The 18,269-nt window shown below is 39.3% G+C and overlaps 2 protein-coding genes across 3 annotated transcripts; both read left to right on the top strand.

Annotated features, from left to right (window-relative positions):
* Positions 1-1,419: 1,419 nt before the first annotated feature.
* Positions 1,420-2,327, top strand: LOC141337047 (ATP synthase membrane subunit K, mitochondrial-like). Of its 2 annotated transcripts, none has more exons than XM_073842786.1 (4): positions 1,420-1,487; positions 1,592-1,662; positions 1,953-2,045; positions 2,165-2,327. In XM_073842786.1, the coding sequence occupies exons 2-4, from the start codon at positions 1,594-1,596 to the stop codon at positions 2,264-2,266; spliced, it is 264 nt and encodes an 87-aa protein (XP_073698887.1). In that variant the 5' UTR covers positions 1,420-1,487; positions 1,592-1,593; the 3' UTR covers positions 2,267-2,327. The 2 variants fall into 2 exon arrangements, with proteins under 2 accessions (XP_073698887.1, XP_073698886.1); XM_073842785.1 differs by having other exon boundaries at positions 1,423-1,491.
* A 2,677-nt stretch (positions 2,328-5,004) lies between these two features.
* Positions 5,005-8,302, top strand: socs1b (suppressor of cytokine signaling 1b). Its single transcript, XM_073842679.1, has 2 exons — positions 5,005-5,032; positions 6,916-8,302. Exons 1-2 carry the CDS (start codon positions 5,005-5,007, stop codon positions 7,551-7,553), a joined length of 666 nt encoding a protein of 221 aa, XP_073698780.1. The 3' UTR covers positions 7,554-8,302.
* The last annotated feature ends 9,967 nt before the right edge of the window (positions 8,303-18,269 follow it).

Here is an 18,269-nt window from a genome sequence, read left to right as displayed (position 1 = left end):
AAGAGCTTCAGTACTGCCACGCCACTTCACAAAACATCAAGCTAGATTAAAGTGATTCTTACATTTCAAATATGGATATTTTTTTTTTACAAAAAACACATCGGATCGCTAAAGGAGGGTTTTACTGACCCCCCTGGAGCCAAGTGAGACACTTTTTATTATGGATCGACTGATTTTGGACTGATGGAGAGAAACACTTGTCTATGCCATTCAATCTGCCCTCTAAAGTTGGGAGTGCCAGGAATATTTTTAATATAACTCCGGTTGCATTCGTCTGAAAGAAGGAAGTCATTTACACCTAGGATGCATGAAGGGTGAGTAAATAAAACGCTACAGAAGTGTTGGTCCTGTCATTAGCCCGCAAGATCACCGATACATGATATTATCATTATTGTGCTAATGTATTTAATTAATTACATGCCTGAGATCATAAGGCTAGTGAAGCTATCTACACTGTATGATGAATAAATCTCTTACCACACACTGCACGTCTATGGCGCGTCGCCACATCCACGGATGATCGTCAATCTAGTTAATGTTCGTGTTTACAGCAGCCGCAGCTCTGTGTGTGTTTCGTCCCTCTATACCACACGTCAACGGCGCAGCTCCAGCACGGCTACCTGAGCAGTTTAGTTAAAGCTCGCGCTTATACGAGCCGAACTGCAGCTCGCTGAAGCATCCCAGAAGCGGCTGTCCATAATACGTAGCTAAAGTTAGGCAAATCCCCCACCTGCCAATGATTTAAATTTCCGTAGGCGGGATTTAAAACAAATGCTGTAGCCCAAACAAGCAGTTCGTTGTAGTTTTTTTTTTTAAAAAGGGACTTTTTAAAAACTAAATATCTCCCTTTGGAGTGGACTTTGAGATTTGTAACTTTGTAGATGTTTTTTATGCCCAAACATACACACCACACACTGGCTAAAGTTCAAAAAGTGAAAAAGCATAATAGGACCCCTTTAAGAGCGGGGGGTGAAAACTTTTTGAATACTGAAGGGCAATACCAAATGAAAAAAATATGATATTTTGGCAATGGTCATTAGCGATATAATGATGTAATCTACTACAACACATAAAAAAAAAACAATAAAAAAAAAACATTGTGTCCTTGAGGAAGACACTTTCATCAGAGTAAACTGCTATAACGTTTATGTCATCAATTAGCTCACTGTGTTATACAAGTCACAGAAAAGGAAGTTAAATGTAAGTGGTTAAAAGATACCCATACATTGCCCGATAACTTCCTCTGACTGACCTCTGTTACCACGTACGTTAACACGTTTGACCAAAAATTCAACGCGGGCTCTTTAACTAGTTTTGTGTAACCGCATCAAAGTCCCGCCTCCAGGCCTGCAGCCATTGGCTCAACGTCTCCGCTAGGCAGTTTTAATTGGATGCTGATCTGACATTTAAAAATTCCGGAACTAATGCCGCAGCTGTAAACAACCGCAGCGTGTCCTTTATAGAAACGGTGTGTTTAGAGTGATACATACAGTAAGTGTTAAATGTTTATATGCATTTCAAGACTTACATTCTAATGTTTCCATGTTTTGTTTAGATTTGCATGGTTTAAAATAAAGATTCTTTGCTACAGACATGCCGACCTCCCCAGTGAAGACTCGGATTCCGCTGACAAGTTTTGGTCACCTTATTAGCGAAGTAAAGGTAGACAAATAATAAATCGTAGTTCAACATATAGCAGCCATGCATGCTGTCATAATAAATAAAATATTTATTAAAATGGCAAAACAATGTATATAAAATATATAAAAAAAGCTATGATATGAAAATACATATAAATAAGTCCTCATTTTAAAAAGGTCTGCCATTTGACAGATCATAGTATATTTAGAAATGTATGCAAGTGTAAATGCCACAGTAGGATATATTATGTTTATTTATGTTTTGTTAATGGACGTGGTTTTATTCATAATTCCATTATCTTTTTATGACAGAAACAGCTCTTCGGGATTAATGCACCCAGCCCAACAGAACTGACAGGATGGAGAAAACATTTTAACAGCTACACAATACAAGGACGCAGAAATGTAAGACCAATAAGGATCTGTCAGATTGTTGCATGATCAAACACCACTGTAACATCCTCGCTCACGTCACATGTATCTAAATGTGTCATTTTTTTCTTCCCACTTATTCCCTTTTCCAGTTTGTTCTTGCCACATATGGTGTTCTTGCACTCACAGCTGCTGTCTACATGCTGAGACACGGCAGGAAGGAGGAACATGAAACAGCATCTGCCTCCTCATGAACTACAAATGGAAAGTTAAGGGGGGGTTAAGAATACAATAAATTATTTATGATCACTATGAGTGGACCGTGGTTAATGAAGCTAGTGTTTTAACACGTTTCTGCCGAGATGTTTCCCTTTGTTTTGTTATGCACACATATTCTTATTTTTTTTTTAAAAGAAGTGGAAGATCTTTTGTTCCATATTGGTTCTATGTGTCAGTTGTTGGCTGAATGTTAAGATTTGTGAGTGTTGCACTCATAAGTGACGAACATGAGCTTGTAGGGACAAGATTTAGACTTGGGTGAGCAAAAAGTCTGCCTCTTTCACCGGAAGATTCAGTTATAATATTTTGATTATACAGGGGATAAAAATGTTTTTAAAAGGATACACGCCCAGATGTATTGTTCACTATAAAACAACATGCATTTAGAATACAGACAAAGTGAATTGTCAAGTGCATTTTTAAGTGCATTGTTGTTGTTTTACGGCTTTGTAGTAATTTGCCAGTAGAGTGCAGTGTAAGCTTATTGTGAAGAACGTTTCTTGGAAGGCTTTTGGCTTTATCTGTTTTACAGTCAAATTGTGCGGTCATTTCAACAGCTGTTGGTTTTAGGTTAGTGAAACCAGCAGGACACATAGGGACGTTTTCCTGTAAAATGAATGTTCAGAACATTTTGAGAAATAACTGCTGTTGTAATATGCCTTTCTGCTTTTTGTTTCAGGATGATCAAGTTAATCACGATCAAGAGTCATTCTGAAACTGAAGCTTCGTTTAAGTCCAATTGATTTGAACAGTCTAATTATAGTCAAATAATAGTCTAATTATTCTGCTAATCGACACAAGACTGAAACACTACCCATTTTCTATAACAATACATTCTGCTTCTGCCATATATTTATTTTCATCATTTAGACATGGTACAGTTGTGTCATTTATATTTCTCTTTGAGAAACAGTATTTTTTTCAGACATTTCTACTTGAATGAGATACACTATACCTGGGTCAGCTAAAGTGAAACTGAAATGAAAAAGCACCTGTGTGCACCTATGGTGGGTTGTGGTGAATGTTTTTTTTCTCGAAGATAGGGCAGTAGTGTTCTCGGGTGTAGTAAATTCAGTTGATGTCAACAGCATAAGAGCTGGTCTTTTTGGATTTTGGGGCTCATCTTAAAGGTGAAACTCCTTTGGGTGAAAATTCATCTTTGGATCCATCTCCAGTTCAGAGCAAGGTATTTTTTTTCACCTGAAAGAGTAATTAAAATGCAATAATTTATTCTAAATTAATTAATGACTACGTAAGTTTCAAACAAACATGTTTGTTAAAGTTTAAAAATAGGAATTGATTTGGAAATGTTTTCTGATATGTAAAAATGACCTGAATTAAATGTAGAATGAATTATACCAGGTATACGTTCTGCTTTGCCACTCAGAGATAGCGTTTATCAGATAGTTTTAGAGGTGATCTGATTACTGGAAGAGACAGAAGTAATCATACAGTTTATCATACAACATCCCTTTAAAGTTGAAACCGTATGTATTCCGTTACCGTTACCAGTGAATGCTGCTGTTTATTCAGATACAATAGCTGTCTGGCACACTAAAAAAAAAAAAAAATCTGACTAGACACTAACATTGCTCATGTTTTACTTTTTTATTTTATTTACGTCAATCTATTTTTTACTTTAATAAAAATAGTGTTTGTTTATGGGTGCATCAGGATCATAACCATATAGACTTTAAAGTGGATATGGTTTCTTAATATTCAAAATAATGGTAATAAGTAAATATTTATGTTTTTTTTCCCAAATTGGTCTGAAATAATAATAATAATAATAATAATAATAATAATATAATAAATTGTACTATAAAATGCTATGAAATATAGACTTAATATTTGTATTAAAGGGTGATGTGTATTTACATAACCTTAATTTCTATAATTTTCCAAGCCTGTGGAAAAAAAAAAAAATCATAGATTTGTAGCTCATATACATATGTCAAATATTTGCTTAGGATTACAGATTTAACAATACAATTAAACCAGGGATGAGACTTATTACTTTAACCCTTAACATGAGTTGATGTAGATCACGTGATTTAAAGTAAATCATGCCTGAAATGAAAGTGAAACAAGTGCGTACAAAACAGCAGGCTTAATAATAACGTAAAATACATATTCAAGAACACAAACTACATTTGCTTGGTTATAACAAACGTTCCATATTCATTTTTTTGCTTTTTCATCAAGGCCTCGCCATTTTGAAGATATTACATAGAGAGGGAGAGAGAGATCTGCCAAAAACCAACCCCATTCCCAAGTCTAGTATTTCACGTTGCGTGTTAAGCAGAGGGTAGTGTCAATAATATACTTTAAATGGCATAACCCGTGCATACATTAAGACATATAGGCTAGGCTAGCCTTCATCCAGTCGCTGGCAGTTCTTGTAAGAGCTGTTGCAGTTATTAATATGCTGGAGGCGAGACCGCCTAGCTTATGTTTTGAGCTTTCGCTTTCGTTATCTTTTGAAATGGTCAGCCTATGTGTTAACTAAAAATGCAGCATCGCAGGAAATCTTGACACAGTTCTAGAGAAGTTTGGGTTAGACAACATCAAACTGCATTTGCGGTAAGTGGGCAAGTGATTTTTGATAAGAGACCGGACTGGGGGTGTCTCTTTCACCTTTAATTTCACCGTGATGCGTTCCGTGTATTATACACCGTTTTAAAGAAAACATTTTCGGTATACATATAGCTTAATGGTCATTCTTAAAAGTGTAGGTGACAGTACATTTAATAATGGTAATCGTTACGCTTGTTGCACAAGAGAACCGTTTTAATAACATGTGATTCCTTTCGAGAAAACATGTATGTAACTTACTGGTATTTAAGAGAAGGCAGAGGGCTTCGCTTTTCCTGTGCTAACGGTTAAACACTTTTGTCTAAAGACCAAATAACATCAAAACATTCGAAGAAGTATATAACCAACCAAAGAAAAAACGCTACATGGAGTTATTAGTTAAAATAAATAATAATAGATAGTTTTTAATTAAGCTTAAATATAAAAGCTATTGATATGAATTATTTAAACAGTTTTATTTTATATTTCTGTAATGGTTTTGATATGGATCTTGATTTTTAGATCATAGTACGCCTGAGGGAAATAATTTTCCTTAATCTCTGACCCGTAACTGAAACAAAGTTTCCAGTTGAGAAAAGTGAGAACTTTTCTAAATTTCTTATAAATGTCATTGTTGCATTCATGTAGTTTTCTCAAATATTAATGATAAGAAACAATATGGTCAAATCAAATCAAATTTTATTTATATTGCACAAATGAACCATGAAACCAGTCATAAGGGTATTTTTTCTTAAACTGACATTTATACATCATCTAAAAAATAAATAAGCTAACAGGACAATATTTGTCGAAAGAAAATCGCCTTTGAAGTTGTCCAAATACATTCTTAGCAATGCATAATCAAAAACTAAGTTTTGATCTATTTATGGTAGGATATTTAGAAAATATCTTCCTCGAACATGATCTTTACTTAATATCCTAATGATTTCTGGCGTAAAAGAAAAATCGATAATTTTGACCCATTCAATGTATTTTTGGCTATTTCTACAAATATATCCGGGTTTTGTGGTCCATGGTCACAAATAAAAACAACAGTAGTTGACCATTGTTCTGTACAAAAAGGATAAATATCTAAAAAAGAGACAAAAGAGAATAAAAAGGACTGTAAAGCAATGATAAAGGGAGTTTACGTCAAAAACACAAATCAGAAAATTCAGCTTTAAAGTTTATAAATCAAAAACAGCTGTAAGCCTGAGAGAAAAGGTTAGTGGAGTAACCAATAGCCATCAAGCACGAAACTACTAGCAATTTGATACACAGTCCTCAGTGTATATTATCGTTGTAGTATCATATGTGAACCTGGACCACAAAACCAATAATAAGGGTCAAGTTTTATGCATCATATAAAAGCTGAATAAATAAGCTTTCGCTTGATGTATGGTTTGATAGGACAATATTTGAGCGAGATACAGCTAAAATTCAAAATATTGAGAAAATCGCCTTTAAAGTTGTCCGAATGAAGTTCTTAGCAATGCATATTACTAATCAAAAATTACGTTTGTAATGTATTTATGGTAGAAAATTTACAAAATATCTTTGTGGAACATGATCTTTACTTATTATTCTAATGTTTTTTGGCATAAAAGGAAAACTGATCATTTTGACCTATAAAACAAACATGCTACTTAAGACTGGTTTTGTGGTCCAGGGTCACATATAATCATTATTTTCTTAGAGTTACTCCATTTGACCTGAACAAAATGTGCCTTTTTATAAAAGTTCATAAAGTTATCTGACACTAAGGCATGAGGGGTCTTCAGGGGTGTTCTCTGTTTTATCATTTTCTTATCACTTGGTAACAAACTGGCATTGTGTATGTTGGTTACACCTGACTGACTTAATAAAGCATCAGCTTCTCAGAAATGAAAGCTTTCTGTTTTGTAATGAAGAATTAAATTAAAGCTGAGCACACTTGGAAGTGAATGTGCTTTCTCGCAAATACTCGAGCACTTTCTCACACACTCCCAGAATTTCTCGAATGTGTCCGGAACAAAGCCGTTGATGTTAGAACTCTTTGTTTTTTGAACAGGCGGCACAGAAGCATTCGTCTATGCTTTGGGACCATGGAGGAATGGTCTGAGTGGGCTCCGATTCAGAATGGTCCAGCATAATGACACTGACCATACAGTTGCGCAACAGGGCCCGTCCAAGCCGCCCGAGTCCCCTAAACCCTGTGCTGTCCCACCAACACACTTTCACCCCTTTCGGGACCAGCGGGAATGCGACCTCATCACCCATGCTGTGGAGTACTTGAACCACAGTGGATTTTACTGGGGTCCCTTGGAAGTCGACGAAGCTCACGCTCGACTGGCCAAACTTCCTCTTGGGACCTTTCTGATTCGGGACAGCATGCAGGCAAATGTTTTCTTCACTCTCAGCTATCGGGCTACCGAGGGCCCAACCAGTGTGCGGGTGCTCCTGAAGGATGGAGGCTTCAGTTTAGCAGGCAGTAAACATACTTTCTCTTGCCTTTTTGGCCTGCTAGGATACTACATCGCGTCACCAAAAAAGAGTCTGAGTATGCCTTATCGTGGAAATATGCCGCAGAGCCTACAAGAACTGGCGAGAAAAGCTGTGGTGCGGAGTTTCGGGAAAGATAGTATTCAACAACTGCCTGTGAGCAAGAAACTTAAAGAATTTCTGTGGTTGTACCCTTTTAGTATATGAATGTGTGGAGTTATGAAGATGTTACAGAAGTTGCAGCTCTTTAACAAAAAGCACAGTTTATCAGAACCAAAGTACATTTCATACGGTGTGGTCACATTAGAGAAAATTCAGTTGGCAAAAAAGCCTTTGTTTATTGTCAAGCTCTGCTCACATAGAAGTTACCTTGAAACCAAGTCATTTTCATTTACACAACTTTAACACAAACTTCAAACTTCTATTGTACTGATTTGTTTTTGAAAGGCTGGATTTTGCAGGCTTAATTTCGCTGAGGTAAATGTGACCACGCCTATAGGATTCTGTGCTCTTCATTGACTCAACTAAAACATGTATTTATGTGTAGTGATTGTTTGGACTATTCTAGGACATTAAAAATGCACTACAAAACAGTTTTACATATGCAGCATAACACCACAAAAGGCCTTTGATTGCTTTAAAGCAATCCCGCTGGTACAGAGTTTGTATTTGTGTAAAACAACTCATTTGACAGTTTAGTTACCTTTACATAGTATTGTCTGTCTTTATATATGAATGTAAGCCACGAGGCAATGGTGATGTTATCAGTATGAATTGTTATTATATATTGGTACACATATACAATATGTAGGCTATATAATAGGCTATAGTATGTATTGTATGGCAATGTCATTCTGCTATGCAGAAATATGCATTTCACCTAGTGACACATAAGGGTTTTATTTGTTTAGGATTGCTTTTTGTTAATAAAGATAAATTATTTCATATGATTTAAAGTTGATTCGACTGTCATCTCTCTCTGCGTCAATTTCTCTTTCACTTCTTTTGTACTAACGGATATGTTTCTTGTAATGTGACCCAACCTAAAAAAGAATCAGTAACCTAACATACTAACTTTACAGAAAGGGCCCCACCTAGGGGAAATGTGAGTTATATACCGTATACCTTTACATCTTTACATTTATTCAAACTACGTAATTTTATATTGTTAATTTGTCAATTACTGCATTTATTTGCTTGTTTTAAACAACTGTGTTCATGTTAGCAGTACTGAAACAGAATCACAGTTTAAAAGCACAAGCCATATATAAACAGAGCCCTGAACATGTAGAAATCACATCCTCTCATACAAAAACAGGAAAACATATATTTTTGGACAATTCCTTTGCAGAGTAAAACAGGAAGGCATGTTTTGTTCTCACATTTCTAGATCCTTATGTATAGAAAAAGAAAAGGCAGTGGATGATGATCTCAGGACACTCGTGGTTTTTAGGACAGAAACCTGAAACAAAGACATCCATTGTGATACTGTAGAGAATACCTTGCATACCTTACAAAGGAGAGGACGCCTACATCCGTGCATTCAATCAACAGATGATTTATCCAAACTTAAAGTTATTTTACTCTTATTTAAATACTATTATAATATCTATTAATAGTTTTTGTTTTAATTAAAGTTTTAATACTTTTATGTGATTTTTTCATTGCATTTTTAAGCTTCATTTTTATTTCAATTTCATTTTTAGACATTTTAGCACCTAAATGTAAAGTTTTTCATCTCCTTTTTATATTTAGGGGTTTAAGCATGGAACATTGGAAACTGTGAAACTGATCTTGCAGACCAAACACTGACGGTGCGTTCACACTGGCACGTAGCGAGCGGGGCGAAGCGAGCGTTTTCAATTCATTCATGTGCAAGTTGAGCGTAAAAGGTCGCGTGGTGCATTTTGGGATTGGAAGCGGCGCGAAGTCACTCATAACGGTGCGTTCACACTACAGCGTCAAATTTGTGCTCAGTGCCGCTGGCAACGCTACAACGCCACTGCTTTGGGGTGTGTCAAATTTAGGGCAGAGCACGCCTCTGAAAAACAATGTTCTCAGCCTATTTACGTTCCAATGTCTTCTTTTAACGGCGGTTCGCAAACTAAACTGTAGCGTATACTAACAACATGCAAAGTACATTTACTTTTGCGTGACTTTTTCAATAATATGTGATTTCAGCTCAGTAATCCACCAGTTTCGGTAACACGCGTCATAATCTTCCCTTGCCTACTTCTCACAGCGATTGGTTGTCGCCCAGCGTTTTGCGCTCGAGATTTGCATAAAGTTGAGGAATGCCCAACCTTTTGACGCTCTCAGCTGCTCTCAACGCTTTCTCCGCGCCGCTTCCAATCCCAAAATGCACCACGCGACCGTTTACACGCAACTTCCATATGAATGAATTGAAAACGCTCGCTTCGTCCCGCTCGCTACGTGCCAGTGTGAACGCACCGTAACTCCTAAACCAGGAGTGCCCAAATTCGGTCCTGGATAGGTTAGCTCCAATCCCAATTAGACACACTTGAACCAGCTAATCAAGCTCCTATTAGGCGTAGAAGTTTCCCAGCAGGTGTGTTGAGGCAAGTTGAAACTAAACTCTGTAGGACACCAGCCCTCCAGAACTGAGTTTGGGCACTCCTGTTCTAAACCGTCTGCAGCCTCAAGTGTCTTATGTCTTTGGAATCCTTGGCTCATGCCGGACAAAACGCATACCTCAGATTTGATCGTGAGCCTGGTGAAATTTTTTCGGGTATTTTGGATTTTTGGAAAAACCTACTTTTTCAAACTAGTCCTAGGTTTTTCACCCAAATGGAACCAAACCAGTGCGGAATGATTCTCTGGAGAGTGAATATTAATAAGAAAGGGACAAAGGGATGACAAAATGTTTGAAAGGGGCAAGGCCACTTTTAGAAAAATGCCTATAACTCCTGAATGGAATGAGATAACTTCAGCTGTGTAAGAGCTCAATCTGAGGTCACAAGAAAATAAATTGTGAAACTTGGCCACTTGGTGGCAATAAGAGGGAAAATCCCCCAAAAAGGCTATAACTATGCAACAATTTGTCCTATCAACATGAAAACTGATGTGCACGGCCATGGTCCAAAGTGCCACGAGTGTCTATAAGCAGATTTGTGTATCTCTAAAAAACATGGCTGCAATTGGCCAATGAAGTTGGAGCACCTATTAGACAAGGTTAATGGAGGCTGATCAGAACGAAATTCAGTGGGCCTGTTTGACTTATGGCCCCAAAGGTCTGTGAGGGGCGATATTGCATTTTTCAAGGGCATAAATTATTGTACATTGCACAGGTTTTCACACAGAAACACAATATAAAAAAAAAAGACCTTTGACTCACCGTTGCAAAGGGATGCCAAAACGTTCAAAAGGGGCAGGGCCACTTTCAGTAAAATGCCTAATAATCCTGAATGGAAAGAGATATCTTTGCCAAACTGGCAAACTGTTTTTTCACGAGTTCCCTCTTATGGATAATAAACTGAGCGAAAGGTTGTGCGTGTTTGGCGTGCTGTCCGGGAGAGGGCCTCGAGCTCGGTGGTAATTACCCCCCCAGGGGGAGGGGTCCGAGCTCAGCACTGGCCCGAAACCTATAAGCGCTCCCCAAAAGGCTAGTAATTACTTGCAGGACAGCAGCCACACAGCACCCCGAAAAGCTTGGACTTAAGGGATGCTGGACGTTCGCTGTAGTTGCGGGCGTTGGTGCGTGGATGGAGATGAAGGAGGAGCTCCTGCGGGTACTGCTGGGGTAAAATAGGAAAACTCCTATGGAAAAGGCGACTGCTGCGGCAGTGGGGAACTTTAAAAAGGTGGATGAGGCTCCTGCGGGAGCTGAAGGAGTTTATTAGTAGAGGCTCCAGCGGGAGCGAACGCTGCTGCAGCTGTGTATGAAGAAGGCCGAGGGCTCTTGTGTGAGCTGGCACTGCGGTGCGGAAAAGAGGGCTAGAGACTTCTGCGGAAGCTGCGGCAGAGGGAGGTTAAAAAATAGAGGCTCCAGCGGAAGCGAATGCTGCTGCTGCTGTGTGGGAAGAATGTTAGGGGCTCCTGCGTGAGGCGTGAGCTAGCACTGCGGTGCAGAAAAGAGGACTAGAGGCTTCTGCGGAAGTGAGCTCTGCTGTGGCGGAGGGAGGTTATAAATAGAGGCGGGAGCAAACGCTGCTAGTGCAGAGTGAGAAAAAAGGCTAAAGGCTCCTGAAGGAGCTGACACTGCGGTGAGGTTGAAAAGGGCTAGAGGCTTTTGTGGAAGCGGGCTCTGCTGCGGCAGAGGGAGGTTTTAAATAGAGGCGGGAGCGAACGCTGCTAGTGCGGAGTGGGAAGAAGGCTAAGGGCTCCTGAAGGAGCTGACACTGAGGTAAAAAAGGCTTTAGGCTTCTGCGGAAGCCGGCTCTGCTGCGGCAGAGGGAGGTTAAAAAATAGAGGCTCCGGCGGGAGCGAACACTTCTCTTGCAGTGTGGGAAGAAGGCTAGGGGCTCCTGTGGGAGCTGGCACTGTGGTGCGGAAAAGAGAACTAGAGGCTTCTGCGGAAGCGGGTTCTGCTGCGGCAGAGGGAGGTTATAAAATAGAAGCGGGAGCGAACGCTGCTAGTGCGGGGGGGGAAGAAGGCTAAGGGCTCCTGAAGTAGCTGACACTGCGGTGCGGAAAAGAGGACTGGAGGCTCCAGCGGGAGTGAATGCTGCTGCTGCGGTGTGGGAAGAAGGCTAGGGGCTCCTGCGGGAGCTGGCACTGCGGTGTGGAAAAGAGGACTAGAGGCTTTTGCGGAAGCAGGCTCTGCTGCAGCAGAGGGAGGTTTAGAATAAAGGCTCCAGCGGGAGCGAAACACTGAGGCTGCAGTGTGAGAAGAAGGCTAGGGGCTCCAGCGGGAACTGGCGGTGTTGAATCAGCGTGGAATTATAGGTAGCGGATGCTGCGGTGGCTGAGGGGAAAATTGGTAAAGGATTTGTCGTCTGAGGCAGTAAGCTCAGTAAGGGCAGTAAGCCCTCGCCCCCTTCCGCATTCAGCCGAACGCCAGCCCGCCACCCACGGCCTTAAGCGCCACTCCGCGGCTTCTCCAAGCGAGTGGCGCTTAAGGTCGTGGGTGGCGGGCTGGCATTTGGCTGAACGCGGAAGGGGGCGAGGGCTGGCGGCCTCGGCTACGGGGGCACGTCCTAGACTCGCTGAAAGTCTCCTTGCGCGCTCTGGCCGGGAACCAGTCCCTGCGGGACTGGCGGATTGATCTGGCCGAATGTAAGGAGCTGAACGGCGCGCGCTCGTTCTGTCCGCCTTGGGTGGAGGGGGGGAACTGGAAGATTCTCGCAGTTGGAGGGAAGCGTGCAGATCAAGAAGATCCACTTTGGTAGCTCGGCGCGGGATGATGACGCCAGCGCTGGTGAGCGTTTGCCGCAGACCTGCTACGGTCCATTTCCCTGTAGCTGGGAAAGAAGACAGGGCTGAGGCGTAGGAGGACGCCGGGGAAGATGGCTGACACCTGGGAGGTGCCGGTGATGGCGTGGCTTGGCGTCGGCGGGTGTGAGTGGCAGGGCTGCACGAGGGCCTGCGGCCCCGTGGTGCAGCCGCGGGCTCCGTTGGATGATCCTGCTGGGCGGTGGTGGCTTGCGTTGCGGCGGGGGATGCTGTAGGATCCGGTGCCGCTTCGAAGGCGTTGTCCTCTGGGTAGAGGTCGATCTCGGATGAGTTTGTGTTGCTTGGATGAGCCATTGCTTTGACGAGACAAGAGATGATGAAGGTAGGATTGTTTTGTTATTTATAGGGATTTTTCCCTGCGTTGATTGGATAGAGAGATTGATTACTAAGGGTGAATTGGCTGTGTTAATTATCTGCGCGAGCTCCTCCTGAAACTTGTTAATAAAACATCACGAAGAGATCAATCTTAGGTCACAGGAAAAAAATAGCAGAGCTTGGCCACTTGGTGCCGCTATATGAGAGGGGAAAAAATGGCAATATCGCATTTTTCATGGGTGTAAACAACTGTATGTTTGGCAGTTTTTCACACACACAATATTAATATCATTTGATAGAACTCCTCATTCCGAACAACTTTGCCTCTAGAACCACTGCTGTCAATCAAATCATTTGTTAAATGACTGAGAAAAAGTAAAAACCTACTTTTGCGAACTAGTCATTTTTCGCTCTATCTGGAAAAAAACACTGCAGTACAATTCTCTGGACACTCTAGGTCAATAATTATCAAAAAAAGTGTTGAAATTTATCCTTTGGAAGGCTATAACGGGGTTGTTTAAAACAGAAGCCTGTCCAAATTTACCCAAAATCCTATAAGGCCTAAAGGAAAACACAAAACTTTACAAAACCTGGTGAGAATTGACAACAGCTGCTACTATAACAGCCATAAACCTTAAAAAACATTTGGTAAATTACCTGGATTTGCCAAAAAATCTTTTTAAATCATTAATGCTAAATAATGTATTTTTCCATATGTGCTTAAACGCCCTAAAGCGCTTGAACCCTGGTAATCGCTGCTTGCAGCTATATTTCATTTTATTTCAGAGTTTTTTTTTTTAATTATTGGAAATTATTTAAATAGTTTTAGTTAACCACAACAACACTGATGTTATGTAGTCTAGTGATGTAGTGACTTACATGAGGAATACCACAACAACTGTGATTCATCCTAGAGAGAAAAGTAAGAAATTAAGACTCATTCAGCATCCAACCATCAGAAACTAGTCTATCATAAGTTGCCAATAAGGGCAGCAACAGTATATAAAGCTCAACCAGGCATTTCAGTGAGTTTTACCATTGTGATGACTGGAAATGTTGCCACTAGCCAAAATATTCTTTCTGCATTTCTTGGCATTACTTATCTAGTCCAGGCCTATTAATCAGTCATTCGACAACAAAACTGTCTTTGTGTTGTGTGGTATTACTGTACTTATAAAACAAAAGCAACCTGACAGAAGCAAGATTAATAGCACATCGATGTTTAACATTTCAACATTTCCGTCTTGCATTAACACACCCTTCTTTCATATCTCAGAAATGACAATGACGTGGTACATTCAAATAAAAATTTTTTCTTGATATGCTCTGTCTGTTCAATGTTGTATCAGGCATGCATGTGGCTGTAAAGCAGCATAATAGTAAGCATGCTCAACACAACAAAGTTTACTTTCGTAATCGGGCCTTTTTCATATTGAAAGAAAGATATTCAGTGAGAAAGAATGTTCGATTTTATCCATCAGAAACTGATTGGACCATGATGAGAGCATTGCCCCACGTGAATGGAGTCAGGTGATTGAAGGGAAAAGAATTACAAAAGTAAAAGTGTTTTGCAAAAGAGGAAGTCGTTTCAGAGGAAAGTAAAACAAAACATTAAATATGAAGGCAACATTTTATTTTAATAGGAACAACACACATCATTGTGCCATGCAAAGTGGTGGATTAAGAAATACATTAAAAGTTTGAGTTAAAAGTGTAACATCTTTACTTAAAAACTTCTATTGTTTGCTATTTTTATGTAAATTGATGTAAGTTATGTGAGTGTCTGTAAATGTAAATATAAATGTAAATCACTTCCTGATGTATTGTATGTTTAGTGGGAGGGAGTTCAAACGTTTATATATACCATATTATATACCTACACAGTATGGACCATACATTATGTAATCAAGAGTATGTAAAAGCCAGTTACTTTAATTTTTTTTTCAGTTTTGAGCAATAAATGTTTGAAGATCTTTGATCTATACCTCTCACGGTGGTTGATCAAAGACATAAAGCGGAACAAACTTGTTATACCTCTTTTTATTATCCACCTATAATCCCTATGGGAAAACAAGAACTGCTGACCTCATTCAGACAGTTACTAACACTTGGATATATACGGGCTTTAAAGGAGAAGTCCACTTCCAGAACAAAAATTTACAGATAATACTCACCCCCTTGTCATCCAAGACTCATGTCTTTCTTTCTTCAGTCAATAAGACATTATGTTTCTTGAGGAAAACATTTCAGGAATATAATGTATTTCAATGAGCCCCCAAGTTTGAACTTCCAAAATGCAGTTTAAATGCAGTTTTGAATGGCGCTAAACGATCACAGCCAGGGTCTTATCTAGCAAAACGATCGGCCATTTTCTAAACAAATGTATACACTTTTTAACCTTAAATGCTTGTCTTGTCTAAGTCTGTGAGAATTCTGCTTTTTTTCTGGTTCAGTACAGTGAAAAAAAAAAAGTTAAAAATAGTAAAATCTCGTCCTACATTGCGGTTTTACCTTTTTTTTTGTAAAGAGTGTTTGATCCTCTTTGAATTTTCACTTTGTAAACACTGGGTCGGTACCTCTGCAGCGATTCAGGACGATTTTGAAAATGGGGAAGAAAATTAGATGTTTTTTTTATATACTCTAAAGGCCCGTTCACACCAAGCACGATAACGATAACTATAAATACAACAGTAACTATATTTGCGTCCACACCAGTGAATGATGTCTGCTTTTGTTGCATTTACATTAACTAGTAGATGTCCTCAGCATCCGGAGTTGGAACCGAAACAAGATGACACCCGCAAAGATGTTCGGCAATTACGGCTTATACTGGACGTGTCTGAATGGTTAGTAAACTTAATGTCACTTTGATTTATCTTTGTATGTACTGGCAGGGTAAAGTAATGAGAGAGATACGAACACAATGTGTTTACTGTGGTATAGAGACGAACGCGATGTGTTTACTGAGGCATAGCTGATTGAACAAGAGCAAAAAAGTGATCGGTTAACATAACTTACCCCGTCCTAATAATGAAATACATAAATGTGAGTGTTATGATCTTCACTCATATGCAGTTGCGGGCTGTAAATACTTTTGCAGGTATTGTGTTAACGTTTCTATTCTTAATGCAGTTATAACTGATCCAAAACGATTTAAAATAATTGTACATGACATCTTAATAATTAACAGACACTGTTTTAAACCATCTAGCGTTACAAAGCTAAGCTTTATACTGACCCTCGTTTTTAAAGCAGTGTGGTGAGAAATGATTCACGTAAACATGAACCTATTTAGAACCCATAGAAGGCCACATTCCCTCAGTGCAGTCAGTTTGCTTCTGACTCGGGGCGGGTCTATGCTAAAACACTACTGTCTATCAACTATCGCAGAAGCGGCCTGTGTCGGTGTTACGCCACAACGACAGGCATCTGAGAACGGCTCGATATGAGAAGAGGCAAATTATTTTACTAAATTAAAAGAAAACTACTGGGTGGATCTTTGTCATTCTAGGGTGGTTGTTTACACACACTCCCAACACACATTTCAGTTCAAACAGCTTGTAAAAGTGCATGTGGCACCAGATGACCCCTTCAAGAAGTATATACATTGGCAATATGTTTAGAAAATGACCGATCGTTTTGCTAGATAAGACCCTTCTTCCTCAGCTGGAATCGTTTAGAGCCATTTGAAGCTGCATTTAAACTGCATTCTGGAAGTTCAAACTTGGGGGGCACCACTGCCATAGAGATAATTCCTGAAATTTTTCCCTCAAGAAACATAATTTCTTATTGTATGAAGAAAGAAAGACTTGAATATATTGGATGACAAGAGGGTGAGTAAATGATCTGTAAAAAAAAAAATCTGGAAGTAGACTTTTCCTTTAATCCTATTGCTTACTCATGGGGTTTAGTGAGTGCTACTTTGTCATTTTCATTGACCACAAGGGGGCATTGCTTCTGTTCTCTACACTGTTAATCTAACAAAACACATTTACCTTACATTTACTTTTTTTTCTATTTTGGTGGGCCTATAAAGACATCACCCTAGCTATTTTTTATTGTACTTGTTTTAATAAACATATCATTCCCTATTACCAAAGTACTAAATGGGAGCTTAGATAGCTGAGAAAGCTGATTCTGAAAACATAAAAAAAACATATATTTGAGTAGAATAAGCAAGAACAAACTGCACAGTTGTCATATATAATAATCTAACAAAAATCAACTGTAAAAATGGCATAAATCCACCATAACCAAATATTATAGTTTTAATATTTACTGGTACTGCTGCTATTGACCAAGTGTGGGTTGTGTGTTTGTCTAGACAAGTTATGAAGCCGCCTTGCATGGCTTCTTCAAACAAAACGACTGGCAAGCTCTATTGTAACAAAAAGAAACAACTGTGGTACTTCGTCATTAAACTCTGCAGGACTGGTTCCACGAGAAACCTGTGATTTCCCAGAAATCATAAGGGGCAGTATTATATCAAGGAAATCAATCAGCACATATGCATTTATTCGACAACAGAGTAATGACTATTTTGGATTCCTGCACTTAAAATGTGGTAATTTAACCAGGCAGTTTTTCAAAGCCAGCAGCAATTACATTAAACGAGAACTGACTGGTTTCTTTTCTGCGGTCACCTAAGAATTGAATGTGCAACCAAACACTCAGATTTAACTCAAACGCTTTGTGGTACATTGTTAGCATTTTCATTTGGCAAGCTGGATTGCTTTAGGCGGCGCGTATCTGTTGCAGTGATTGCATCTTGTCAATGGTTGGAAAGACACCTTGGGGTTTTCCCAGAGCTGAAAGCGTTACATCACGTCATTTACATAAACATCACACAATATTTGCCTATATAAATAAACTTCCAGCTATATGTTTACAGACAATACGATTAACTCAAACATTAGAAACATATCAGATCAGACTTTAGTGTTTCAAACCTGTCAAGAGGTTCAAACATATCTTGGGCCCGCAGCTTTCACATTTAATTTCCAATGCAAAACTTCAATGGATCCAGGTGATTGCTTGGTTTTCTTGCACCTTGCTGTAACACATGCCAGAAATGCTTTCTTGGACTTAAAAGTCAGTTTTTTCCTAGATGAGAGAGGCAGAAAGACTCAATTAATCATTCTAATTTTAGCTCTGTTTTGATAGCTAATGTTCTGAAAATTTAGAAGCAATAAAACG

This window comes from Garra rufa, chromosome 6 (assembly GCF_049309525.1).
Source record: "Garra rufa chromosome 6, GarRuf1.0, whole genome shotgun sequence".
In the NCBI taxonomy this organism is placed as follows: domain Eukaryota; kingdom Metazoa; phylum Chordata; class Actinopteri; order Cypriniformes; family Cyprinidae; genus Garra; species Garra rufa.
Note: the sequence above shows the minus strand (reverse complement) of the source record. Positions and strands in the feature narration are given on the sequence as shown.

Bases quoted from the DNA above. Each gene is read 5' to 3' on its own strand.
- LOC141337047 (XM_073842786.1), top strand. From the start codon at position 1,594: ATGCCGACCTCCCCAGTGAAGACTCGGATTCCGCTGACAAGTTTTGGT. The intron at 1,663-1,952 runs GTAGACAAATAA...TTTTTATGACAG, and splicing joins ACCTTATTAGCGAAGTAAAG to AAACAGCTCTTCGGGATTAA. The intron at 2,046-2,164 runs GTAAGACCAATA...TCCCTTTTCCAG, and splicing joins CAATACAAGGACGCAGAAAT to TTTGTTCTTGCCACATATGG.
- socs1b (XM_073842679.1), top strand. From the start codon at position 5,005: ATGGTCATTCTTAAAAGTGTAGGTGACA. The intron at 5,033-6,915 runs GTACATTTAATA...TTTTTTGAACAG, and splicing joins TCTTAAAAGTGTAGGTGACA to GCGGCACAGAAGCATTCGTC.